The following is a 23,507-nucleotide window of genomic DNA, read 5'->3' as shown; positions in this document are numbered from 1 at the left end:
CAGTTATGACTTCGTCAGGTTTGAAACTGTGGAAAGATGAGCTGCAATAGTTTCTGAATTTTTAATAAGTAAAGCTTTAAAGCCACTATCTCAAACATGTGATTTAATCAATAAATTATCTCTCTTCATAGAGTCTTTAACCAGTCTTTTCTTTGTCATTTCAGTTTGACTGGCTGGGATACATCAAGAAGGTGATTGACACCAAGCTCTACCCTGAGCTCAAAGATATAGGTCCTTCAGAAAATGTGATTGTCCGTGTTCCCCAGTACTTCAAAGATTTATTCAGGATCCTTGAAAATGAAAGGAAAAAGTAAGGCTACAAATTTATGACTGGACAATAAATGCTGGGCTTGTTCTGTGATCTTTAGGTACTTCCCAGATTCTAGGAATCAAATCTCTGGGCAAAAGGTCTCCTCATTTTTGTCTGAATTCTTTCAGAGGTGTATTCCCTTGTGGGCAGCAGGAGTCTTTAGTTTCAGGTACCTTTATTAGCTCAAAACAGTTTTACTGCCTTTTGCAGATCCATTCACCTCTCTCGCTTGTATAGGGTCTTACATCTTGTAAAATCATTTACATCTCTAGAAAAATGCAGGCAGCACACATTAAATGCAATAGATGTGCTCTGCACAAGGAAGCAAGACAGCCTCAGGCAGTGTGATGAAAAAAGGGTGTATGAAGATGATATTCTATTTAAAAGCATCTTTATTGATGACATATGAGCCGTTTCTGTAATAATTTACTCTCTGCTCAGGTGTGTTGCTGAACTCTTAAAAAACATTTTCAAACTGTTGTCTCTAGAAATCATTCCTTGTTGATAGTACAGTATGGCCACAACTAAGGTTATATTTCAGAATAGAATAATTCAGAATGTTCTTACGTTATTGATCTTTGCCTTCAATGACAATGCTTATGTTAATTCAGAGTATTTGTAAAAATAACAAGCAGATCAAACAATAAGAAACATAAACATGTTCATTTGTTCTGCCTACAGATTGTCAAACATCCTTGCTTCCCAAAATTCAGACAAATATTGTTAGCGTATCACAAATTTTAGTTTGCTGACTAAGGTCTTCTACATTGTTTTGGTTTTCCAGGCTTTCTATCTCATAGATTTTGTTATGTCAGTGGGGATAAGTGGTGATTTAGAGGATGCATGTATACCATAAACAGAGAGATTGTTACTCTTTTAGAGCAAATACTATTCCATACAAATCTATTCTGCAAACTACACAGTAAATACCTGAGAGTATTCACAATGATGTCATAACATTTCCATGTGGGATAAAGTCTAAAAATGTAACAAGGGTATTTTCTTATGGGTAATCTCATTTTTCATTCTCCATATGGTATTTGAAAGGTTAAAATAATGCAAATAATATGAATTTGGTTTGTTTTATTAAATGTTGTCATGGATCAAATTTCTAGTAACAAGGGTTATTTTCTCCCTGTTTTCCCCCAGCCTCCCAGTTACCAGTTTGTTGATGATGCTGGCCCTATAGTTGAAAGTAATAAATAGGATATAATGAGATACATCCTCGTAATGGAGATGTTTACAGCTGCTGTAGAACATAGCTTTCCTGTTCTCATCAATGTCAGAATCAATAACTGCTTTACCTTGCCTCATCTTACTGCTTATTTGCGGTGTGGAACAATTAATACAGTACTCCTCGATTCCTGTGTTATAAAGAGGAATTTTCTTTAGAGAGGGATGGGGGCACTAGATCTCCTTTCTGGTCTTGTGTTACTTCTGAAAAGTTAGTTGGAGTGTTAAGTTACGGTAATTTAACCAGAACTTTTGCCTCTAGCAAGAGACTGAAGATTTTTCAGTGTTTTAATCTGATTTTTCACTCAATTATGAATACAGTTTCCAAACAGATTTCAAAAAATTGTGAAAAAGATCTTTTTTTATTAAAATGCCAATTAATGTGTCTATCTCATATTAAATCTATCCTCTTTAATTGCCACCATGTCTATTCATTAAAATATGTTACAAGCTCTCAGAATTTTACTTGAGCAACCTACTTTATTTCCAGACAGGGTTGAGAATCTTCAGCAGATATCTATGAACGCTGGTATAATTTTAACTGTCCCAGCAAACAAGCTCTCTACCACTTCCTTTGGGAGTGTGTATCACAGTGATGATCATATTGGCTCAGAAATGGTCAGCCTACACTTCTTTCTGTAACAGTTGTTTTGAAGTTAAAATAGGGAACTGTGTGCTGTAATCTTCCCAAAGGTTACAACAACAAATCCTCTGGTCTCATCAGAAGCACGAAGATCTGCATTTTATTTCTGTGTTGGTTTTCAATCCATGTGAAGAGGCTAACATCTCTGAGCCTTGTTCATTTGGATGAAAATAACTCTCAAATAGGCACTGAAGGCATTTCTTAACCAAAAAGTGTCATTTTTAACCTGAATGAAGATAATTGATTTTAAGTTCACATAGCTGACTGAAAAGATAAAATTTGTTCTTGAAATAAGTAAACAGACCTTAATAAAAATGAAATACTTACCTCTCCTGCCAGAAATAAAAACATCAAAGCTCACAAACAACAAAACCTTTGCCTATGATCATATCCTCCCAGTTCTGAAGATGTAAATCCTCTTGGGCTTTGAAGTGAAACCTTTCTGTTTTATGCATTGTATGCATCAGTGGATGCAAGTGTGATTACAATTAGGAATTTTTATCATCTCATCAGAGAGCTAGGTTTTAGGATGTGTCAGCTTTCCTTTCCCTCTCAAATTAAAACAAAGCTCAATTAATTGTGGGCTATTTCCTGAGACAGACATTCCCCTTCATCATTTATGCCTTATACTAAATACAAAAGTTTTTTGGTTCCCATGGATATTAATGTTGTTGAATAAGTCACCTTTTCAAGACTCATTCTTTACAAATTTCAGTCTTTCATTCACTCTCAATTTGACAGAGGTTCCTCAATTTGAATGTAAGGGCAAACACCTCCAGATGAGAACAAGAAGTACACAGAAGAAGGAATTGACTTTTTGTAGCAATTAAGTATTGAATTGTAACGTATAATTGGTTTGTGGTAGCTGTCTACTTAGCTGAATTTTTTTACTAAAGAATTTGATGGAAATTGTATCTTTAAACCTTTCAATATATGTACTCGAATATATGTATACACAATATATATACTCAATTTTAATATATATACTTACATAAATACTGATTTAAGTCTACAGAATTGCATTCTAATAGAGTGAGGGATTGAGTAGGTGCTGTGGGAGCAAAAGTGCTACTGAAATGCATGAGGCAGGTACTAAGAGGCTGGTGGAATTGAGATAACTTACAAAAGAAATGAGAGCTGTATTCTTTGAGGGCGTGTTACTTGCTATTAACTGAGGAAACTCTACATCATAAAAATGTGATAATGGGAAAATCTGTGCTTTCTGGTATAGTTGAGTAGGTTGAAATACATTTTTAATGATCCTAAGCATTTTGTCAAAATAATTTAATCATTTAGAGCTAATTGTTTTGTTTGTTGTAATGCAAACTATAAAGTATTACTTGTGCTGGAAGTTTGAAAGGCTTTTTTTCAAATATATTTTATGAATATTGTGAGGATTTACATGTACTGTGTGATGCATTTCTATAATGAAAAAGGAATTATTGTTTCTATCAGGAAGAAGGGTTAAGTGGCACAAGCACACAACTGCTCCTGGTGTGGTGTCCCACTTAGTGTCTGCACATGGTCAGACATGTGCTCAGTCACTAATAGACAATATGTTGCTTTAAGTTGCCATCTTCACCTCATTGTCTCACCTCTTGGTCTCCCCAGCTGAGGGACCAAGAGCTCAAGCTTGCAGCAGCAATCTTTCTTGATTTGCAGGCGCTAGGCACAAGCTTAGAGGCAAAACTCAAGCTCTGGCTCTGGTGATGCTGGTGTGAAGAGAACACCCTCAAAAATTTTTCTTACAGCCTGTTTTGACTTGGATGAGAGAACAGTATGTGAAGCATCTATCAATGAAACTAATGGAGTGGCACTGCAGGAACACCTGGCAGCTCCATCTCCACAGCAGCTAGAGACTGAAGAAACTAGAATTTTAGTGAAGAGCGAGCTGTTCAGATAGCCCATCAAAACATCTTATAATGGAAAGGAAACACTTAGGTCTGTACTAGACTTGTTTTGAGACTGCCTGAAGTTGAATTGCCTATTTACAGTGCAATTTTATCTCATATAACCACTGCTGATCATAAAGGTGGCTCAGTCTAGGCTGGACAAATACTTGGTTAGGTCTGGTCAAGTACTTGAAGTTTTAGAAAAAGGAGCAAAGATGTCAGGTCTCCTGGGATGTTTGAACAAGTTCTTCCAGGATTTCTCAACCTCAGTTCTTTAGAAATTTATCTTTTTGGTATGTCAGTTATCAATCTGCAAAATATGAGTTATAGTAATTTAATGACTCCAGGTAGTAAAATTTTTCTAAAGCTTTGTTAACTTCTAAGGGAAGACAATATGAAATAGTAACAGTCTCTAGTACATATGGAATTGATTGTTATCTGTTGTTTTATGGTTATGATTTATCTTCCCTACTAATAAGGAGAGGTAACATTTGCTTTGATATACGAAAAAAAAAAAAAAAGAAAGAAAAAGAAAAAAGAAAAAAAACCACCAGTTAACCAGTTATTTTCTCATTATGGTGCTATTCTTGCTACTTCCATGGAAAACAAAAACTGCCCTTAGAAAATAACATCACCTACAGGTGGCATGCTAAGTGCTGAACTTGATATGAATATCCTTAGAAGATGGTTATCACTGTGCAATTACATACCAACCAGCTTCAGTCTAGCAAACTACTCTGTGAAGTAGAGATTTATCACTTTGATCATCACTCATTAATTTTTAAAATGAATTTTCAACCATTCAGTTTGAATATTTGTGGAGATACTTCTGTGAGTGCTTTGTTTTGTTACATCATATGCATTTAGAGGGCTGACAAAAACATGTTTGACTTAACAGGACTCTTGCCAACTATCTGGTGTGGAGGATGGTTTATTCAAGGTTATTTAACCTCAGTAGACGTTTTCAGTATCGGTGGCTGGAATTTTCTCGGGTAAGTTGAAGTTTTTAATAGCATTTACAGTGTAATTAGTGTTGTCCTATCTGTTTCCCTTATAGCTGCTGTTTTCTATTATTTATATCTTTGCAGAAGATGTTTTTTCCATGCTGGGCAAATATATTTATTAAGCTTTTTGTAGTAGTCTTCATTTAAAGTAGTAAAACCATATATATTGTGTGTGGCACAAAGGAGGACTGTCCTTTGGATTATGTGAGGGAAGTTTTGAGACCTTAAAAAGCTTAGGCTTTTTATGCTGTAACCCAGAAGCTGGAAAGTTATTGAGTTTTGTGCTGGGGCTGTGACCTGCAAAAGGTCAAATATGTTTGGCCAAAGTCTGAGCTTTTGAAAAAAATGAACTCTTTATACATGCATGAAAGCAGCTCTGGTAAAACAAAACTATAAGATTTCATCTTTTCTCAGGTTACTCCAAACCATTTATATGCTGTAATGCTAGCTTTATATGAGCTCTAGCGTATATATACATCAGCTGTTTTCACAGAAAATCTGATCAGGTAACTTCCAGCTCAGGGCTGTAGAAACCTCAAAAGGCATGCATTAGTTGCTGCCATAATCTATGAGAGTAGAGTTAATTATCTATTAATTAATACAAGTATTTATGTAAAGCACACATTTGATTAAGTGGCTCCTGAATGGAAAACCAACCTGATGATACTGTGGGCAGTGCAAAGGCTCTTTAAGCAAACAAAAGGTGAAACTGCAACAGAAATTTGTTCTATTTTCTTGTTATTTCTATGTTTTGTTTGGATGGTGATTTTTTTGTTCGTTATAAGGAAAATAAGCTGCTTGGTTATATCATGACAACAAGACATATTATGGCATGGAGGGACATGGTTATGGGCATGGTGGTGATGGGTTGATGGTTGGACCAGATAGTCTAAGTGGTGTTTTCCAAAATTAATGACTATGATTCGGTGGACAGAAGGCTGTCAAAACGGTGCCAGTGGTGTGGTGCAGGAGGTGTGGGTGCTCTGTCCTCCTTGGTGAGGCACACAGGTGGTAATTGAAACCATCAATAGTGTCCTTCCTGACTGGTATTGGAAGAGTTATGAGCTGATAACATATCTAAAAATAAACTCTAATACCTTGATGGAAACTATGTGGAAAAGGCCATCTCCTATGCTCCTGAATCTGCATTGCTAAAGATGCCATTTTCTTTATGCAAAAATGTGCAAAACTGGCTGTCAGAACCACAGTGATGAGTTTCTAAGTGTGTCCCCTTGTGGAATATTTCTTGCTAGCCAGGTAAAATAGATTCCTGGACATCAACAAGTCTGCAGCATATGATTGAATTATATTATATTATATTATATTATAGTATAGTATAGTATAGTATAGTATAGTATATTATAGTATATTATACTATATTATATTATGGCCAGGGAAATTCCTGGAAAGAAACAATATCTTTCAGTTACTGTGCTTTTAGATACACTAACTAGGTGCTGTCTTTTCCCTGGGTACATCCTCCAGAAGCTTTTGGAGAAATCTAACTCAAGTTGTTTCAAAGCTCATTAAAATATTGTTGTCAAGGATTCACATAAGTGGTTGTGAAAACTTAAGGGCAGCTCAGTAAGGGCAGTGAGTCAGCAGCTCATTCCCATATCTGCCTTTGGGCTTTGAAGAAGGATAGTTAAGTGCAGTAAATAGCAAGGGTAATAGTTAATAGCTGTGGTTAAGTGTTGTGAACAGCTCAGGGAAACAGATTTCACAGGTCAGCAGAAATGACATGAGAAATGGAGTTCAAGGCAAAGCTGTTGCTGAGCAGATTGTTCCAGTCAGAGGCTGGAAGACTTGAGATACACAGTTCCTTTGAGATCATAAAAATGGACTCACTAACCTCCTGGTAAGTGAAGAAAACATTGAGTAATCAGACAGCAATATGACTGTGAGAAGAATCACTGATCTCTAAAACAGAGGATACATTTTATTTGTTCACTCATTTCTCATCAGCTTCACCCATCCTAAGTAGCATTTTTTCACTGGGTTCTAATTCTCTGTTGGTGGCTTTTACATCTTATGTGCAGAAATCTTGGCACTGAGACACATATCTGGACGGCATCTTGCAAAGAAGTGATGAAACTTTGAAAAACTTCAGGTTGAAAAAGAGGACAAACCTGCTGACTCTGGAGAAAGTGTTTGATTACCAGATCAGCACCATCAGCAGCTCCTCTCCACTGACTATTTGAGTTTTAGCAAATGTGTGATGACTCCTGGGGAAGAGCTCTGTTAATTCTCTTGTGGAGCTCTGAATTGCCTGGAAAGGCTTGAAACCTACTATTTATAGTTGCTGTTACTACCTGGAGTACTGCATTGTAGAGTGAGACATTAATATTTGGAGGACAATTTTGAGAGAGCTCAAGCTGGCTCTGGTTGTAACATAAATATCAATATACCAGCTGTGAGATATTATCTATTCCTCTCAGCTCTAGTTTTATTTGTCTCAGAGCCTGTACTGCCTTTCTGTCCTCCTCACAGTCAAACCTCCCTCAAAATAATAATGATTACTATGTTGTAATAACGTGTCACGCGCTGAAAGCCAGCTCTGTCTCTTGACTTCCTGTGGTTGTTGTGGAGACAGAGCTTTTGGAAGAAATTACAAGCTCTGATTATTAATGCTGTGACTACCCTTGTTACTCTGCATCAGGAGAAAGATTCACTGTGGTTTTGCATGGACACTGGAGAGAATTTTTCTGTTCCTTTTTTTTTCTTTTTTAATAAAGTGATGTGTTATACATGAAGATTGAAGGATTTGGAAAAGATGTTTATTTTCTAATTTGGCTCTGTTTAGGAAACGATTACCTTATTATGCATCAGTTTACCCAATGTGGTTTTCTTATAGAAGAAGTGTTCTTTCTGTCATTGAAAATCTATTAGCACATGCAGTATTAATAAAAAGCATTTGAAAATGCAGTTCACTGGTGTATTTAAGTATGAGTCATTGATTAGGCTTAATTACAGCCAATATGATGGAGAAAATCAATCTTTCAATTACCAAAATAGCTGACCTTCAATAGCTGAGAGTTAAGATAGTCTGTAATTTTCCAAGCAAATCCAAGCTCTTTAGTTTTGCTAGAAATCTTATCTTGGAGGAGACTAAGAGGAGACCAAGGAAGAAAAAAGGCCCAGTAAGCACTAGGGCAGTGCTTGGAGGCCTATGCAATCTGTGAGAGGCCAAAATGTTATCCTGCCTGACCTGGTCTGGTGTTGACCCCACCATTATGCAACCAGCAGGTGACAGCTACTGAGCTGGGATTTTGGTTGTTCTCTGTGGAACAAGACAAATTCCTGAAGTGGAAACAGAACTCTCTGAACTTGAAAAATCAAAAAAGTTCCTGAATCAGCACTGCATTTGCTTTTTGCTTACATGGAAACATTTTGAATTTTGTGTTGAATGGGTACTGTTTTTTTAGTGAACTCCTTTGTCCAGAAAATGTATTGATGTCTGGTAAATGCCAACAGTAACAACGTTCAGAAACGGAGAACAAAGTAGCAACATGCTTGAGCTTCATTTTGCCTTGCTCGTTTATGCATTGGCAGCTCTCGACTGTTTCTCTTTTGAAGCTCAGGATGCAGTAGGATCATCAGAGTATGGAAGTCTCTATTTAACCACTATTCTATTAATAAAATACGCAAGCTAAGCTACTAACAACACTTTGTTACTGCAACTTGGAGGGGGATTTTTGGGGACAAACATGTATTCTGTGTTCTTGTTGACCCAGACCTGTTTTCTCCTAGAAATGTTCTGTTTGTGAATTCATTTCACACAGCATGTGGTATGAGTAAGTAGAAAGGTAAACAGCAGAAAGGTCTGGACATGTGTCCAGCTGTGTGAGACAGCTTAAGGTAGTCCAGATAAGTGGGGAATCCTTCAGTGCCATGAAGAAGAAGGAGTTTCATAAGGACTGACCTTCACAAAGACAGTCTTCTTAGACTTCTCACCTAACCAAAGAAGAGAGAAATTTTTTCAGTAGCTATCTCAGAACAAGCCATTTTCTAAAGGAATGTGCCTATCCATTGAACACAAAACTACCAGAATTAGCCTAAAGTTAACAACTGGGAATGCCTTCCCATAAAAAATCCTCTCAGCTTAGTCTCTCTAAGTTGTTACCATTATACTCAGTTTTAAACTTCACAGTTATTTAGTGGGGTTGAAAAGATTTTTCTATAAAGTTTCTATATTTTCATAAAATGGAAATATCTGTAAAACAACATTTTTTGTTTGTTTGTTTGTTTGTTACTATTTGACATGCATAATTTAACTTGGCAAGCATAAAAAATATAGATGCAGGTTTATATGATGTTATGACTTACTGCATTCACTTCCAACAGGTGATCCATGGAACAACATCTTTACTGCCTCAGTGGGACAAATGTGTGGACTTAGTTGAAAATGCACTCCCTTATGTTGTGGGTAAGATGTTTGTGAAAGCCCATTTTCAGGAAGACAAGAAAGAGATGGTGAGTCCTCTTAGAAACTTGTAATTAGTGGCTTCCTTATCTTCTCAAATTTAATGAAGAGATGTACTCAGAATCACAGAATCACAGAATCACAGAATCACAGAATCACAGAATTGTAGGGGTTGGAAGGGACCTCTAGAGATCATCGAGACCAACCCCCCTGCCAAAGCAGGTTCCCTACACCAGGTCGCACAGGTAGGCGTCCAGGCGAGACTTGAATATCTCCAGAGAAGGAGACTCCACAACCTCCCTGGGCAGCCTGTTCCAGTGCTCCGTCACCCTCACCGTGAAGAAGTTCTTACGCACATTCGTGCGAAACTTCCTATGCTGCAGCTTATGTCCGTTTCCCCTCGTCCTGTCTCCACGTACCACTGAAAAGAGACTGGCCTCACCACTATGGCCGCCACACCTCAGATATTTATAAACCTGGATCAGGTCCCCTCTCAGTCTTCTTTTCTCAAGGCTAAACAGACCCAGTTTACTTAGCCTTTCTTCATAGGGGAGATGCTCCAGGCCCTTCACCATCTTTGTGGCCCTCCGCTGGACTCTTTCCAAGAGATCCCTGTCTTTTTTGTACTGGGGAGCCCAGAACTGGACACAGTACTCCAGATGAGGCCTTACCAGGGCAGAGTAGAGGGGGAGGATCACCTCCCTCGACCTGCTGGACACGCTCTTTTTAATGCACCCCAGAATGCCATTGGCCTTTTTGGCCACGAGGGCACACTGCTGGCTCATGGCCAATCTGTCGTCCACCAGGACGCCCAGGTCCCTCTCTGCAGAGCTCCTCTCCAGCAGCTCATCCCCCAGCCTGTATTGGTGCATGCAATTCTTCCTCCCTAGGTGTAAGACCCTACACTTGCTTGTGTTGAACCTCATCCGGTTTCTTACTGCCCAGCTCTCCAGCCTGTCCAGGTCTCGCTGAATGGCAGCACAGCCTTCAGGCATGTCAGCCAATCCTCCCAACTTCGTATCATCAGCAAACTTGCTGAGGGTGGCCACTATCCCCTCATCAAGGTCATTGATGAAGATGTTGAACAAGACCGGACCCAGCACAGACCCCTGGGGGACACCACTGGTTACAGGTCTCCAGCCAGACTCTGCACCACCAACGACGACCCTCTGCGCTCTGCCAGTCAGCCAGTTCTCAACCCACCTCACTGTCCACTCGTCTATCCCACACTTCCTCAGCTTTGTTATAAGGATGTCGTGGGAGACAGTATCAAACGCCTTTCTAAAATCAAGGTAGATTACATCTACCGCTCTTCCCCCATCCACCCAGCATGTGACAGCATCATAGAAGGCCACCAAGTTGGTCGAGCACGACCTCCCCTTGGTGAACCCATGCTGACTACTCCTGATAACCTCCTTTTCTCCCAGTTGTCTGGAGATGGTATCCAGCACAAGCTGTTCCATCACCTTTCCAGGGACGGAGGTGAGGCTGACAGGCCTATAATTACCCGGATCTTCCTTCTTGCCCTTTTTGAAGACCGGAGTGACATTGGCTATCCTCCAGTCTTCAGGGACCTCCCCTGTTGTCCAAGACCTCTCAAAAATGATGGAGAGCGGTTCGGCAATGACCTCCGCCAGCTCCCTCAGCACACGTGGATGCACCCCATCAGGTCCCATGGACTTGTGGACCTTAGTACTGCCTAGGCGCTCACGCACATCCTCTTTCCTGACTAAAGGGAAGTCTCCCATTCCCCAGACCCTCTCCCTAACCTCCAGGGTGTGGGATTCCTGCAGGGGAGCCTTTTCACTGAAGACAGAAGTAAAGAAGGCATTCAGTATCTCTGCCTTCTCAGCATCCCCCGTTACGAGGACCCCCCCCTCACTTAGTAAGGGGCCCACATTCTCCCTAGTTTTCCTTTTGCTATTAACATACTTGAAGAAGCCTTTTTTATTATCCTTTATCACTTTAGCCAGATTCAATTCCAGACGGGCTTTAGCCTTCCTCGTCGCATCCCTGCAGGCCCTGACTACATTCCTATATTCTTCCCAAGTGATCAGACCCTTTTTCCACATTTCATGGACCTTCTTCTTTCCTTTGAGCTTGCGCATGAGCTCCTTGCTCATCCACAAAGGTCTCCTGCCACCTTTTCCCGATTTCTTGTTCACAGGGACGCACCGATCCTGAGCTTGGAAGAAGAGCTGTTTAAATGCTGACCAGCTCTCAGAGGCCCCCTTACCTTCTAACACCCGAGCCCACGGGATAGCTCCAAGTAGGTCCCGGAAGAGATCGAAGTTGGCTCTCCTAAAGTCCAGGGTAGCAATCCTACTTATTGCTTTGCTTCTTCCGCTCAGGATCTTGAACTCCACCATCTCATGATCACTACAACCCAAACTGCCCCCTACCTTTACTTCCTTAACAAGTCCATCCCTGTTGGTGAAAATAAGGTCCAGTAACACCCCTCCCCGCGTCGGTTCCTCCACCACCTGCATCAGAAAGTTGTCTTCAACACACTGCAAGAAGTCACTACTAGTGACAAAATTCTTAAAGATGCTTCGGTTACTTAAGAAAAAAAGCAAGGAGAGCACAGAACAAACACAAAGAAATGTCATGTTTCTGTCCATCTAAGCACTGCCAAATCTTTCCACATGAGGCCCTTCAGATAAATATATAGACAGATAAAAACCAGTCTAAACTCCATTAGTTTTTGTGCACGATGACAGACTGTGCAGAAGCAGAGGGGGGAGCATTGATGAGGAATGGTTCAGTTTAAGGCAATTTAGTAAAGTTCTTAGTGACTAGTTAATGACTGGTCACATTTGCTCTGCTTTAGGACCAACTTTTAAGGCTGATTGTGCTACAAGTATACTATAACTGAGAAAACTCAACTAATGTCTTCACTCGGTAGTCAAGGAAAGTATTCTTTCACATTGTTGAGTACAGAGAATAGCTTTTAGCTGGACATTCATCCTCACTGTAAAACTTCAAGCACAGCTACATTATCACCTCCCTTAATAACGTATTCAAATGATTAACTACCCTTTATGATAATTTATGACTTATTTTCAGATTATAATTTTCTCATCAAGTTTCCCAGTATCTGCTTTTCCAGCTGTTGATTTTCCAACACTAATCAGTTTGAAATCAACTGATTTAGCTAATGAACTTAGCTTCTACCACAGGAGAGCTGCATTTAAGAAACATATGACCATCATGCGTTGGGTGCAGCAGCTCTGTGATTGTCCTGCAGAACCCTGGCTCAGTAGCTTGAGTTTATCTACTTGACTTTGTTTAGTTTGACTGTTTTCTTACGGAAGGACTCCATTTTAGACAGACCAACGTTTGGCTTGTCTAACATTTGAAATGTTTCCATCTCTACATTTCTTTTGCTGCTTGCCTCCAGCTGGAGTTTCCTTCCTGAGATCCAGTTCCCTGATTCTTTATCAAGTTTTTAATGTGCTGTTTGGCAGTTTAGTGGCAAAAATATTTCTGGGGTATTAGACAGTGTGACCTCTGTGGAAATGGACTGTAAGAAATGTATGCTTTGAGGATGAACTGTTATTTTGTGTTTGTACATGCGAAGGAAAATGATGAAAACCTGGCAGAAGTAGAGAATGGTTATCTGATGAAATATGACCTAATTAAAATATTTCTTAATATGCAAATTCCTTTCAGGCCAAGAATTTGAAAAATTATCAAGTTTAAATTCACAGTAGCATCCATAGCAAGATATGCATATAACATTTATAGTATAAACCACAAAATTCAGACTAATAGCAAGCTCTTCATGGAGAAAAAATAAGATGCAAGTGAAATTTGCTGCAGTCCTTTTAGAAATGTGCTTTTCAAGTTGATCATTTTTATTGTTGTTATTTTCATTTCACTGGTTTTCATTTCTATTTCTCTTTCTTAAGCACCAAGAAAACCCTTGAGAGAAGCGCTCTTATTTGTACAGGTTTTATTATTATTTTTTTTCTGTCCTGGATCAGAAGCAAATCCTGAGTTATGGACAATATGGATTTTTCCCCCATGTTTTCTGACTGATATTTCATACTTTAGAAATTTCTTTCTTCCTTTATCAGGAAAGACATTATTTGTGTCTAAATATAGCACTGTTTCTAACCCAGAGTGCCTGCAGTGTTTCTTACAGCTATGCCTGAGCAGTTTCAGTAATAGCTTTGATAGCAGGAATAGGTTTCTCCTCCTGCCCCCCACAGCTACAGCTGGTACATAAAGCCTAACTATACACCAGGGCCCAGCTGTAGCGCTTGAGTTTGAACTCATAACCTCCAAATACAGGGAGTTCACCTCATTAGTGCTCTAAGTTAATTGAGTCAGTGCTCTGCCATCAATACCTTTAAGTTACCCTATTCCCTGAGATGCTGTTTTCTGTGAATGTTGACTGTTTAGTCATATTTAATGCTAGAACTGTTCCAGTTGTTCTGTACTGTTGCTAAAAAAAAAAAAAAAAATGTTTTTTGAAAAGAGTAGAAAAAATGAATAATCAGAGGAGCATTGCTAGGCTTTGTCTAGCTCCAGTGCAAATACAGATTAGTTCTGAATAAAAATACACATCTGATACATCAGTGGCAATTCTGCTGAAGATAGCATTACTTTCTGGGATTTAGCCCCCACCTAAATGACTTCTCAAAGCTACCAGATCTATGGAATAAACTTATATAAAACTTTGGTATGTGAGGTCTTCATTCTTTTTAAATGTAATGTAACTGATAACACAGCAATCCAGAAAATCTTCATACAGTGGATTTCTGTCATGGTTTGTACTATCTGGCCATGAGAAGCCCTCTGGCAACGGCTGGATCCTCCAAAATACCTCACTCTTACAGTGTTTTCAGGGTTATCTGTGTTAAGGTTCTTCTGCTGATACAAATAGAAGCAGGTTATAGCCTATACTTCTCCGGTCTGTGTTGCCAAATAGATGCACAGGCGTGAGTACACTTCTGTTCTTTAGACCAAAGCAACACATCCCTTAGCTATCAGTCTCTTTGTTCTTTTCATTTCAGAGTTTTCTTGGCCCTTATGCTCACTGAATACTCTTACTATTTCACTTGCTTGTGACATGCTTGTGTTTTCGTATAGTTATCAAACTACCATTTGTGCAGAAGCCACAAAGAAGGAGTAGAGCTAAAATGGTTGTGAGTTCTCCCAGGTTTGCACAGATGCAGGCTGTCCGTGGATGTTCAAGATTAGAGAAGCCACGGCCTCTTTCCCTGCAGTAAGCACAGCTTACTGGCTAAATATTTGAATGCTGCTTTGTATTTGGATCATGATACTCAGCCCAAATTCAGATCTTTGGCAGTATCAGTAAGGAATATCTCAGTGTGACATAAACTAAGCAAGGCTACAGATGCTCTCTCTACAGAAAAGGCTTTATCTGTGCAAACACTTTGCAGCTGGCTCCTTCCTGCAGGAACTAGTAATCTAGGACCAAAGAGACAGAAATGACTACAATTCTCCCAGGGCTTTTTTGTTTATTTGTTTGTTTGTTTATTTTTTAAGATTTTGAGGCAGGTTTTCTCACAGTTGTGACATGAAAGGAGCAGCAGGCTGTGTAGTACAACTGAAGGGAATAAAAAAAAAAAGAAACTTGCTTTGAGAAGAATTGTCTGAGGGCTGGAAAAAGGTCCACTTTCAAGATCTACTAGTAGTGACTGTCTGATTTGGAACCATTCGTGGTCTTACTAAGTACTTCATGCACTGAAACTTATAATGATCCCGCCATGGCAATTTAATGAAGAGAGGTTTACTAACTGTTTTCCAGATGGAAGAGCTGACTGAAGGAATTCGCTGGGCTTTCATTGACATGTTGGAGAAAGAAAATGACTGGATGGACTCTGAAACAAAAAGGAAGGCTCATGAGAAGGTAATAGATATAAATGGAGGGTGGGTAAAGTCCTGTCAGAATGAAGACTGGTCTTGAGGGAGAACAGAATGTTGTGGACCTTACCTGCCATTACCTTGTTCTTCCTGCCTTGCCTCCATCTGTCCTAGTCTGACTCTGGCTGATGTAGACTATGAGCTTGTTTCAGACTTCCTGTGCCTTACTGGGTGGTTTTGTGTGGAAATGGAGGCTTCAGCCAGGAAAGGAACGTGGGAATTGTCCACATCTCATACCTTCTTCTATATCATGATACAAGGCCTACATTTAAAGCCACCTTCCAGGATTGTGGCAACCATCCCAGCTGAACATCCATCCTGACAGAGCTAGTTACAAAGTGTCATGGTCAAGACTGGCATTACCTGTGGTGATGACTTTCGGGTAGTGTATCAGTAAAACTCAAGAGGTAAAGGTGAAAGCAGGATATACTGAAAGATCTCTTCCTGGTCTCCTTCCTTGCTATTGGTATGTGATAGAGGGAAACAGAACATGTCTAAATGCGGAGCTCTGCCATAGGACAGCAGTCAGGAGAGGCATAAAGAAAGCGGAGTTAGAAGGAAATGTGTAGGACTGCCTCCTTATGTAGGAGACAGCAGGATATCAGACAATTAGTAAATATCCTCTCTGAATACAGTGATATGCAAGTGCAGCTTTCCTACTCACTGTGCTGAAATTAAAATTGTGCTGTTCTGGTTTGAAAACAAATACAGACTTCAAGGAATTTTTGTTGATTTTGTTGAAAAGGCTGTTCAGACACTTCATCAGTGGAAAGGTTTAAATTCCATACACAGCCCATTAAGATATTTTACAGTAGTGTCCTGCACAGGTGCACAAATGAAATACAGCTGCATAAATGGACCAATAAAATCTACAGAAAGCAAAGAATTTTAAGATGCAGTTTAATTCTTCCTTACCTGATGGCATGTAGGCTGCAGTTATTATTTCTTACTGGCTGTGATGCTTATTTGTTTATTAGAAAAAAAAAACAAAAACATAGACACATAATGAACTTTAATTTAGATATTTGACAAATGTGATGCAGACTACAAGCAAGAAAATTTTCTATTACAAATCAAATGTTGATTTGTTTGCTTAACCATTGTGTTAAAAATTTGCTGACTTCGTTCCAGTAGAGAAATCATACTGGCATTGCCACAAACTAATAAACTCTCTAAAAAGCTCTCTCTTTTCTAGGTTAGGAAAGGATGTGTTCAGATGTTAGGTTTGATCTTTTGTAGGTGGCGATGACACGTGTAGGAAGCTTATGGTACTTGCTCCCAATTTAGGCATCTCAGTTAAGTTTCTGAAGGTAATGGGGTGAGTCTGGACTGAGCAGTGTGTGCCAAAGTAAATTCAGGCTGTACAGTGAAAAAAGCTATGTGCCAAAGTACTTTGAATATCAAATGGTTTAAATCCATTACCACTGACTTGAACAACAGTTTTATAGTTTACTGTGCTAGGAACAAGGTCAAGGTTGTATGACACAAATGTAATGTAATGATTTTAGAAATTGCAGTAATATAGAGAGGCGTTTTGGTAGATTTCCAGGCATGGTCTTTGTACATGTTTATTAAATACTATTTATTGCTAATGATTTGTATCGGATGTGTGCTGGAACATTTGGATGGACATGTTTGTAATTCAAGAAATGTATTCATTACTTGTATAGCCGGATAATTCACTGCAGAAATCTGCGATATATAACCTTCAAAATCTGTTACTCCTTAAGATCCTACGAGCCATTTTTTAAATACTTATGCCTTAACAGAACAGTACAGACAACAGGACTGCTGGAGTACCAGTTGTTTGATTGTTTTAAAAGAACAAATGCGGTACTGTTGCTTTATTATATATATCCATACAAGAAATATTTCTTTGTTAATCTGAGAGGATTTTGAGAATTTGGAAGGATCTTTTTCTTGAATTGAAGAAGAGCAAGCTACATGATCCTGGGGATTTTCATTATTTTACTCTTTGTTTTGGAGCATTACCAAGGTAGTGGTTATGACAGCATGGTGACGGAGCACAGTGGGGTGCTGAAGGCACCGTCTTTCAGAAAGAAGGCCAGAAAGGGTCCTTGGTTTTGATCTTCTGTATAGGCAAACTGTAGCATTTTGGCCAATTATTGCTGGGCAGAGCTCAGTAACACATCAGTTTTCTGTTGATAGAGCCTCCGTGGAAGTTTTTTATGAGTGTATGATATTCTGCTTTGAACCGAATTTCAAGTCTTGTGCAAGCATCTTCTGCTTGTTTCTCTTTCCAGAACAAAAGATGGTACCCAATCATTACTATCATTGTCTGTTAAGTAAAGAAAGAGAGCTATTAGTTAGATGAAGAATGTCTTTGCCGTTTATCATATTTTCATCAGTGGCTATCAGAGGAGATTGCACCTCATTCCCGGTTTATGTATGAGAAACTGAAGCGCAGGAGTAGTGTCAGATCTAGGGACAAGAAATACCATCCTGTTTTAATGCTCAGACTGTTGCAGCCCCCTATGCTGTAGCACATCATCTGTTGTAGTAACACGGAGTAGAGTTGCTACCTGAAGTTCTAAAGCAGAGCTGTAGGCTATATGGAAAGGGCAGACATTCGTATACTAAGCATGTCCCCTGAATTTTTGATCTTCTTACGTTCTTGAGTGCACTGGAAAGAGAACTGTACAGAACTACTGTTTTTTGTTTACTGGGCCTCCTTCATGGGAAGTTTATTTTGTCATTAGCCTTTCCTTTAACTTCAGGAATGTTTTTGGGCCATTAACAAACTTTCTGCCCATTTCCTGAAAGAGGAATAAAATCAGTGCACAATATGGATGCCTGCGCAGTGAGCTTTCCTGGAAGAACAGCTCCTCTCAGGTGTCTTTTTTTGTTCCTTCTGTGGGTTGTATCATCAGATGACAACACTGTCATGCAAATGACTGGGCAGTTTTAAAGAAAATTAACTGCAAATCCTCTCCACAACAGGGATAGTCACAGTCGCACGTTTTGACTGCTGTCTGTTGGCTGACTGATCCCACCTTGCACATGGCCAATGCCAGACCTGTACAGCTGGCAGCCTGATGCTTTGCACTCAGAGGGACCATCGACCTCTGGAGGGCATATAAAAGGCTTTCAGGTAGAATCAATGCTTGATCTGTGCTCCAGGCATCCTGTAAGCTCCATTTTACCATTGAAGTGTTTTGTGCCTGTGACTTAGTGTGTCTGTTAAGTTGCTCAGATGGACATCCAGTAGTATCTGTTCACTCTAATTTGGTAAGCCTAAAATGCATTAGAAGGATCAACAAACAAGCTCACGTGACATAAGAAACATTTTTCTTGTGAATATGTGATGTCTGAGAACCATTCTTTTAGTCCTTATATACTTTGGAAGTAAGGTTTGGCTTTCCTTCAGTAATAGAATACTATAGTAAGAAAACTAATTTCCTTCATATCCTCCCTTTCTTCCTCTTTCTCTGTGACGGAAAGGTGGATATAAACCAGCCTATCTGAAAGCCAGCTCTACAAAGACAGATTTCGGCAAGCTGAGGTGTCTGATTCCCGTGCAGTTCTCACCTAATTCTCTGGATGGAGCTCACGCTGCTTCCAAAGCAGTTCCTTGCCGCAGAGAAGCACTTTGCTGCGATGCTCCGCTTTCTGCCCTGTCCTGCCTCTGTTCTTTGTGAGCCTTGGTTTACTCCTGTGTAGTTGACTATCATCAGAATTTCCTAAACTATTCCTGTTAATCTTCCAAATTCTTAATGGAAATATCTCCAATTGTAAAAAGAAAAAAAAAAAAAAAAAAGAAAGAAAGAAAGAAAGAAAAAAAAAGGAAGGAAAGAGGTTTATTCTTGCTCTTTTAGCTTCTGTTGTAAGAACCCTGTGTTTTTGTCCACATTTGAGGAGAAGATAAAATTATTCACATAGTGATGGCCTACATGTGTGTCTAGTCAGAGTCCTCAGGTAGGCAGTCTGCAAGCTGCAGCATCCAAACAGAGATGCCTCCTCCGCTGCCTGGGCAGTGGAAGGCTCTCAGCCACCTTGCAGCTTCCAAGATGGGTGGTGGCTGGAGATGGGAGGGCAGGCTTTTGTCTTCTTGACCATGAGAGTGCAGATTGCAACCACTGTCTCAGCCAAATAGCATTGGAAGTCATATTTTGAAATGGTGGACCACAGGCAAAAGGGAGAGCCCACAGCTGACACACCATTGGTGTGACTCGTATGATCAGGACTTTCATCTTTAAAACAGTAATTTCTTGATGCTGCTCTTCAGAGATAATTCAGTGGAAGATCATCACTGAGATGTAAAATTATTCCCTTTCTTGGGCAGAAGCCGTTATTTTATTAATCACTTTTTTTTTTTCCTCCTTGAAATTACCCTTCTTCTTGGGTTTAACTGGGACCTTAAAAAAGAGACTTATACAAAAGCCTGTTTTCTGGAAGTTTGCAAATAGCCTGCATTGTAGGAAGTTGGGTGTTTTTTTTTGTTTTTGTTTGTTTGTTTGTTTGTTTTTTGCTTTGCAATACTGTTTTTAAAGCATGGATGACAAGCCCCTCAGAAAAGTCTTGTTTTTCTGAAATAAGATTTTTTTCTGTAACTTTGTTAACCTCTTTAGGTCATGGAGCACAAATCCCAATGTCACTGTGCAATCATTTTTTGCCCACTGAACTTGCCTCTGCTTGGCTTTATTTCTCTCTAAGGAAGTCATATACGCAACATTTGTTCCATTTGCATCTCTCTCTGAATACCCAGGCAAAAGAAGCAAAAATATAAGGACAGTGCCTAGCTATCGGTGTCTTTCTCGGGCAGTGCTAGATACCTTAGTTTAGCCTACAGTTCTGCTGCGCCAGAGAGCTGCAGCAAACCACCCAATGCAATTTAGGCCATTAGCCCTCTGTAATTCAAGAGCTATCTTTGCAGGTCTTGTCTGAACAAAGTATAGGTGCTTTAGAGGAGGTACTTGTCCATGTGTTACCCCATAGAAGCCATTCACTTCTCATCAGGAACTTTCTGTCTGAATCCAGCCCTCTGGTCAATTAAATGAGCCCCTGCCATCTTTCCCAGTTCTCTGTAGTCACTCTCTCTTTATATTTGAGTGATTTCACTGTGAACATGATGGCCCTACTGCTCTGACCAGTGGTCCAATGTTTGGCTAGGGCAGTGGCCAAACAGTAGCAGACGTCTAGATATGAACATAAGGACAGGGCAAGCACAAAGAGGTGTTTTCTCTCTATCCTCTCCCTGCCTCTGACAATCTGCTGCTCTGTTGCCAGAAGTGGTGTATTTGTATTTATTTAGTTTTTTTTCCTCTTGTGAGTTTGTCTGGTGACTTTCTGAACCCATAACAAATGTTATCATCCACAGCTTCCCATGGCAGAGTTCCACTGCCTCACTGTGCTCTCTGTGAGGGAGCACCTCCTCTTGTTTGTCTGGAAAATGTCCTCTGTTCCTCCTACATTCTTATAATGGGCAAATCAGAGAATCATCTCATTCTCTGTTCTTTTCTCATGCTCATGCTTGTTTATGTATAGCCCTGGCACAGCAATACATGCAGGGAGAATAAAGTCTCCTGCATTTATTCAAATAGACTGTTCAGGGCATTCACTGAATACAGTTCTGAAAAATAACTTTTCATTAACATCTGCTGCATACTTGGACAAAAAGGCCAGGCACCACATCTTTGGGAGCTGAAATTAATCTTGCCTAATGCCATGTTAATTTTGCACAAAGGTAACAAAGCATCCAATCTTGAGAACAGTCAGTGGGTGCTCTGCAAAAAGAAAAATGTGTCTTTGTATCTTGTGAGGTCTGTGGACCCATCCTTTGAAAAATAATGCAAAATATCACAGAGGAACCATATGCATCCCAGTGCCTCTCACATCTGAAGTAGGCTTTTTCAAGAAGGAAGGCCAGCACAGGGCTGACAAAACAACACTTTGTAAGGGAGGGGGATGGAGTTTCTAAAAAGAGGATCCCAAGACACCTTTCACTGGTCCTTTTAAGATGATTTTATATTATTGTTTCAAGAATCTCAGAGACTTTGCAGAGTTGTAAGATTGCTTCAGAGCACAAATGAACTGCCAGACTTACTTCAAAAGAAGGAGGAAAAGGGAAAAATTTCCAAGGGCTTTAATTGCATTTGGACACTCTATTTCTATTCAAAAGCCAACAGAAGCTCTTACTTCCTAATTTACTGATTTTTACCACCAAGTTTTATTCAGATCTTCTTACAACAACACTGTCACTTCTAAATAGAAAGGCACACTTAATTCTAGTTCAGCCCTGGCTGTACTTGTACTTTGTGGAACTTAGCTCTCTGAAAAAGAGGGTAGTCTGTCTGGGTAAGCGCTTTGATGTGAAAATTTCAGGTCCTACCTCAGCTGTAGCAGTTTTGTTGCAAGGAGCAGTGAGAAACTCTCCTGATACAGTTGAAGCTGAAGTTCAGAAAAGGCAGTCACATTGTACCTCTTTTCCCACTTGTCTGCAGCTCTCTTGGGCTCTACAGGTATTTTCGGGAGCTTACCTTCATGGGGGTTGGACTAGATGATCTCCAGAGGTCCCTTCCAACCCCTACAGTTCTGTGATTCTGTGTAACTCATCCTACTGTGAGCAGGGACATACAAAGAGAAGGGGGCAAGGTTCAGATGGAGTAGGAAGTCAAATAAATGCCACGTACCTCAGAAATGACACAAGAGTTTTGAAAATCTAACTCTGCTTACCTGGTTTGGAATATGGATGGCAGAAGATCTCACTATCCCTCAGATAGCCGTTTGGAAAATGCCAACATTCAGGGTAACATTTTTCACCTGGAAAATAAAGAGGATGGAAGACACTTTCAGTGTAAGTGTCCTCATTCCATTCCCTGAACAAAAATAAATCTTCACTTTCCATCAGATTAACAAGCAGTTTTTTTTGAAGTCAAATATTTCTTCACTATCACAAACTTTAATTTTTTGAACTCAAAGAATAATCTCTCTCACCTTCCAAATTTAATTTAACCTTCTCTGGAGGACTGGGCTTTTCTGCAGGAGATGTTCTTCTCCCTTGGCCAGAGTTGAAACTAATAGCCATGGCATGTTTGCTTATCTCTTATCTCTGGGGTTAGATCGCTGCTGTCAGTTTCTCCCTTGTTATCTGGCTGCTGCTACTGCTCACTCAGTTGTGCAGGGATGTCAGTTCCATTAATAACCTGAGCACCATGCAAACAGATAGTGGAAAACAGGTGAAGAGAGAGGAAATTGTATTTAACCCTGATCTCGCAGCTGTCATTTTTCAGACTCTGTCACAACTGCGTAAGGCCCGAATGGGTGCGTGACATCAAAACACCTGTGACAAATGGCATGGCTGAAATGCAGAGAGGGAGATGGAGAAGATGGACACCTGCAGCTGCTCAGGGACAAGGGTGAATCTGGAGCTTTTGTGTCAGAAATGCAACATGAAAGTATTGATATGCCAAAAAGCAGCTTCATTCTTCCAAAGGGCAAGAAGTCTTTCATCACACCTGGAAGTCTCAGACAGTTTAACTTTTACAGCTTTTGTTATTTTACCAAGTAAAATCGCCTTCCAGAGAGGAATAGTTACACAGATATTATAGTCCCCTAGCTGATCAGTAATGGATTCTAAGGCATAATTGTAATTGATTTAAATATAAAGTGTGCAAAGACTTAGAATAGAGAGAAATTTGGTTTTGAGTAAAAAATGGCATTTTCTGCCTATGCTTTTTTTTCTATATATTTCAGCCTTCGTTTTTGTCCGTATGTACATCTGCTTTTTTTACATGGCATAGACAACTGGTAGTGGCACACTTGTTGCTGTGCCAGGCAGAAGGAATTTCTCTCCAGAGAGAGCAAAGTCTTCAAGATCTGAGCCAAGCAAATTTGTTAAAAACTGAAATGAGGAGTAGAGTCCCAGAGTAGTGGGATAAGGGGACAATTTTGCTGTGTCTCATCTCAGCTATCTGTGAGTCTGATGCTTACTTGTGGCTAGAAATTTTTCACACTCTATTGTTTAAAAAAAAGTGGCTCTGCAACCTTTGCTAAGCAAAGGTAACCTTGAAAATATTAAATGATATTACATGATGATGCTAAATGATGCATGCAGAGCCTGAGGTCAGAAGTTATCCCTCTCTGGAGC

General features: G+C 39.7%; 1 protein-coding gene and 1 long non-coding RNA gene across 2 annotated transcripts in view; one reads left to right on the top strand and one right to left on the bottom strand.

Moving 5' to 3' along the window:
- Positions 1-23,507, top strand: part of PHEX (phosphate regulating endopeptidase X-linked) — a 98,993-nt gene that overhangs the window by 31,422 nt on the left and 44,064 nt on the right. Inside the window, exons 9-12 of the mRNA XM_085210819.1 lie at positions 165-310; positions 4,977-5,070; positions 9,427-9,555; positions 15,285-15,386. Coding sequence (XP_085066945.1) covers positions 165-310; positions 4,977-5,070; positions 9,427-9,555; positions 15,285-15,386 — 471 coding nt within the window. The remainder of the gene's footprint in view (positions 1-164; positions 311-4,976; positions 5,071-9,426; positions 9,556-15,284; positions 15,387-23,507) is intronic.
- LOC146545584 (uncharacterized) lies at positions 16,434-22,488 on the bottom strand. The gene is made up of 4 exons (XR_014879997.1): positions 22,355-22,488; positions 22,094-22,180; positions 21,898-21,977; positions 16,434-17,699 (listed from the first exon to the last, which is right to left on the bottom strand). It is a non-coding gene; the product is annotated as an uncharacterized LOC146545584 (long non-coding RNA).

The sequence above is a fragment of the Meleagris gallopavo genome, chromosome 1 (assembly GCF_905368555.1).
Source record: "Meleagris gallopavo chromosome 1, MGAL_WU_HG_1.1, whole genome shotgun sequence".
Taxonomy (NCBI): Eukaryota; Metazoa; Chordata; class Aves; order Galliformes; family Phasianidae; genus Meleagris; species Meleagris gallopavo.
Note: the sequence above shows the minus strand (reverse complement) of the source record. Positions and strands in the feature narration are given on the sequence as shown.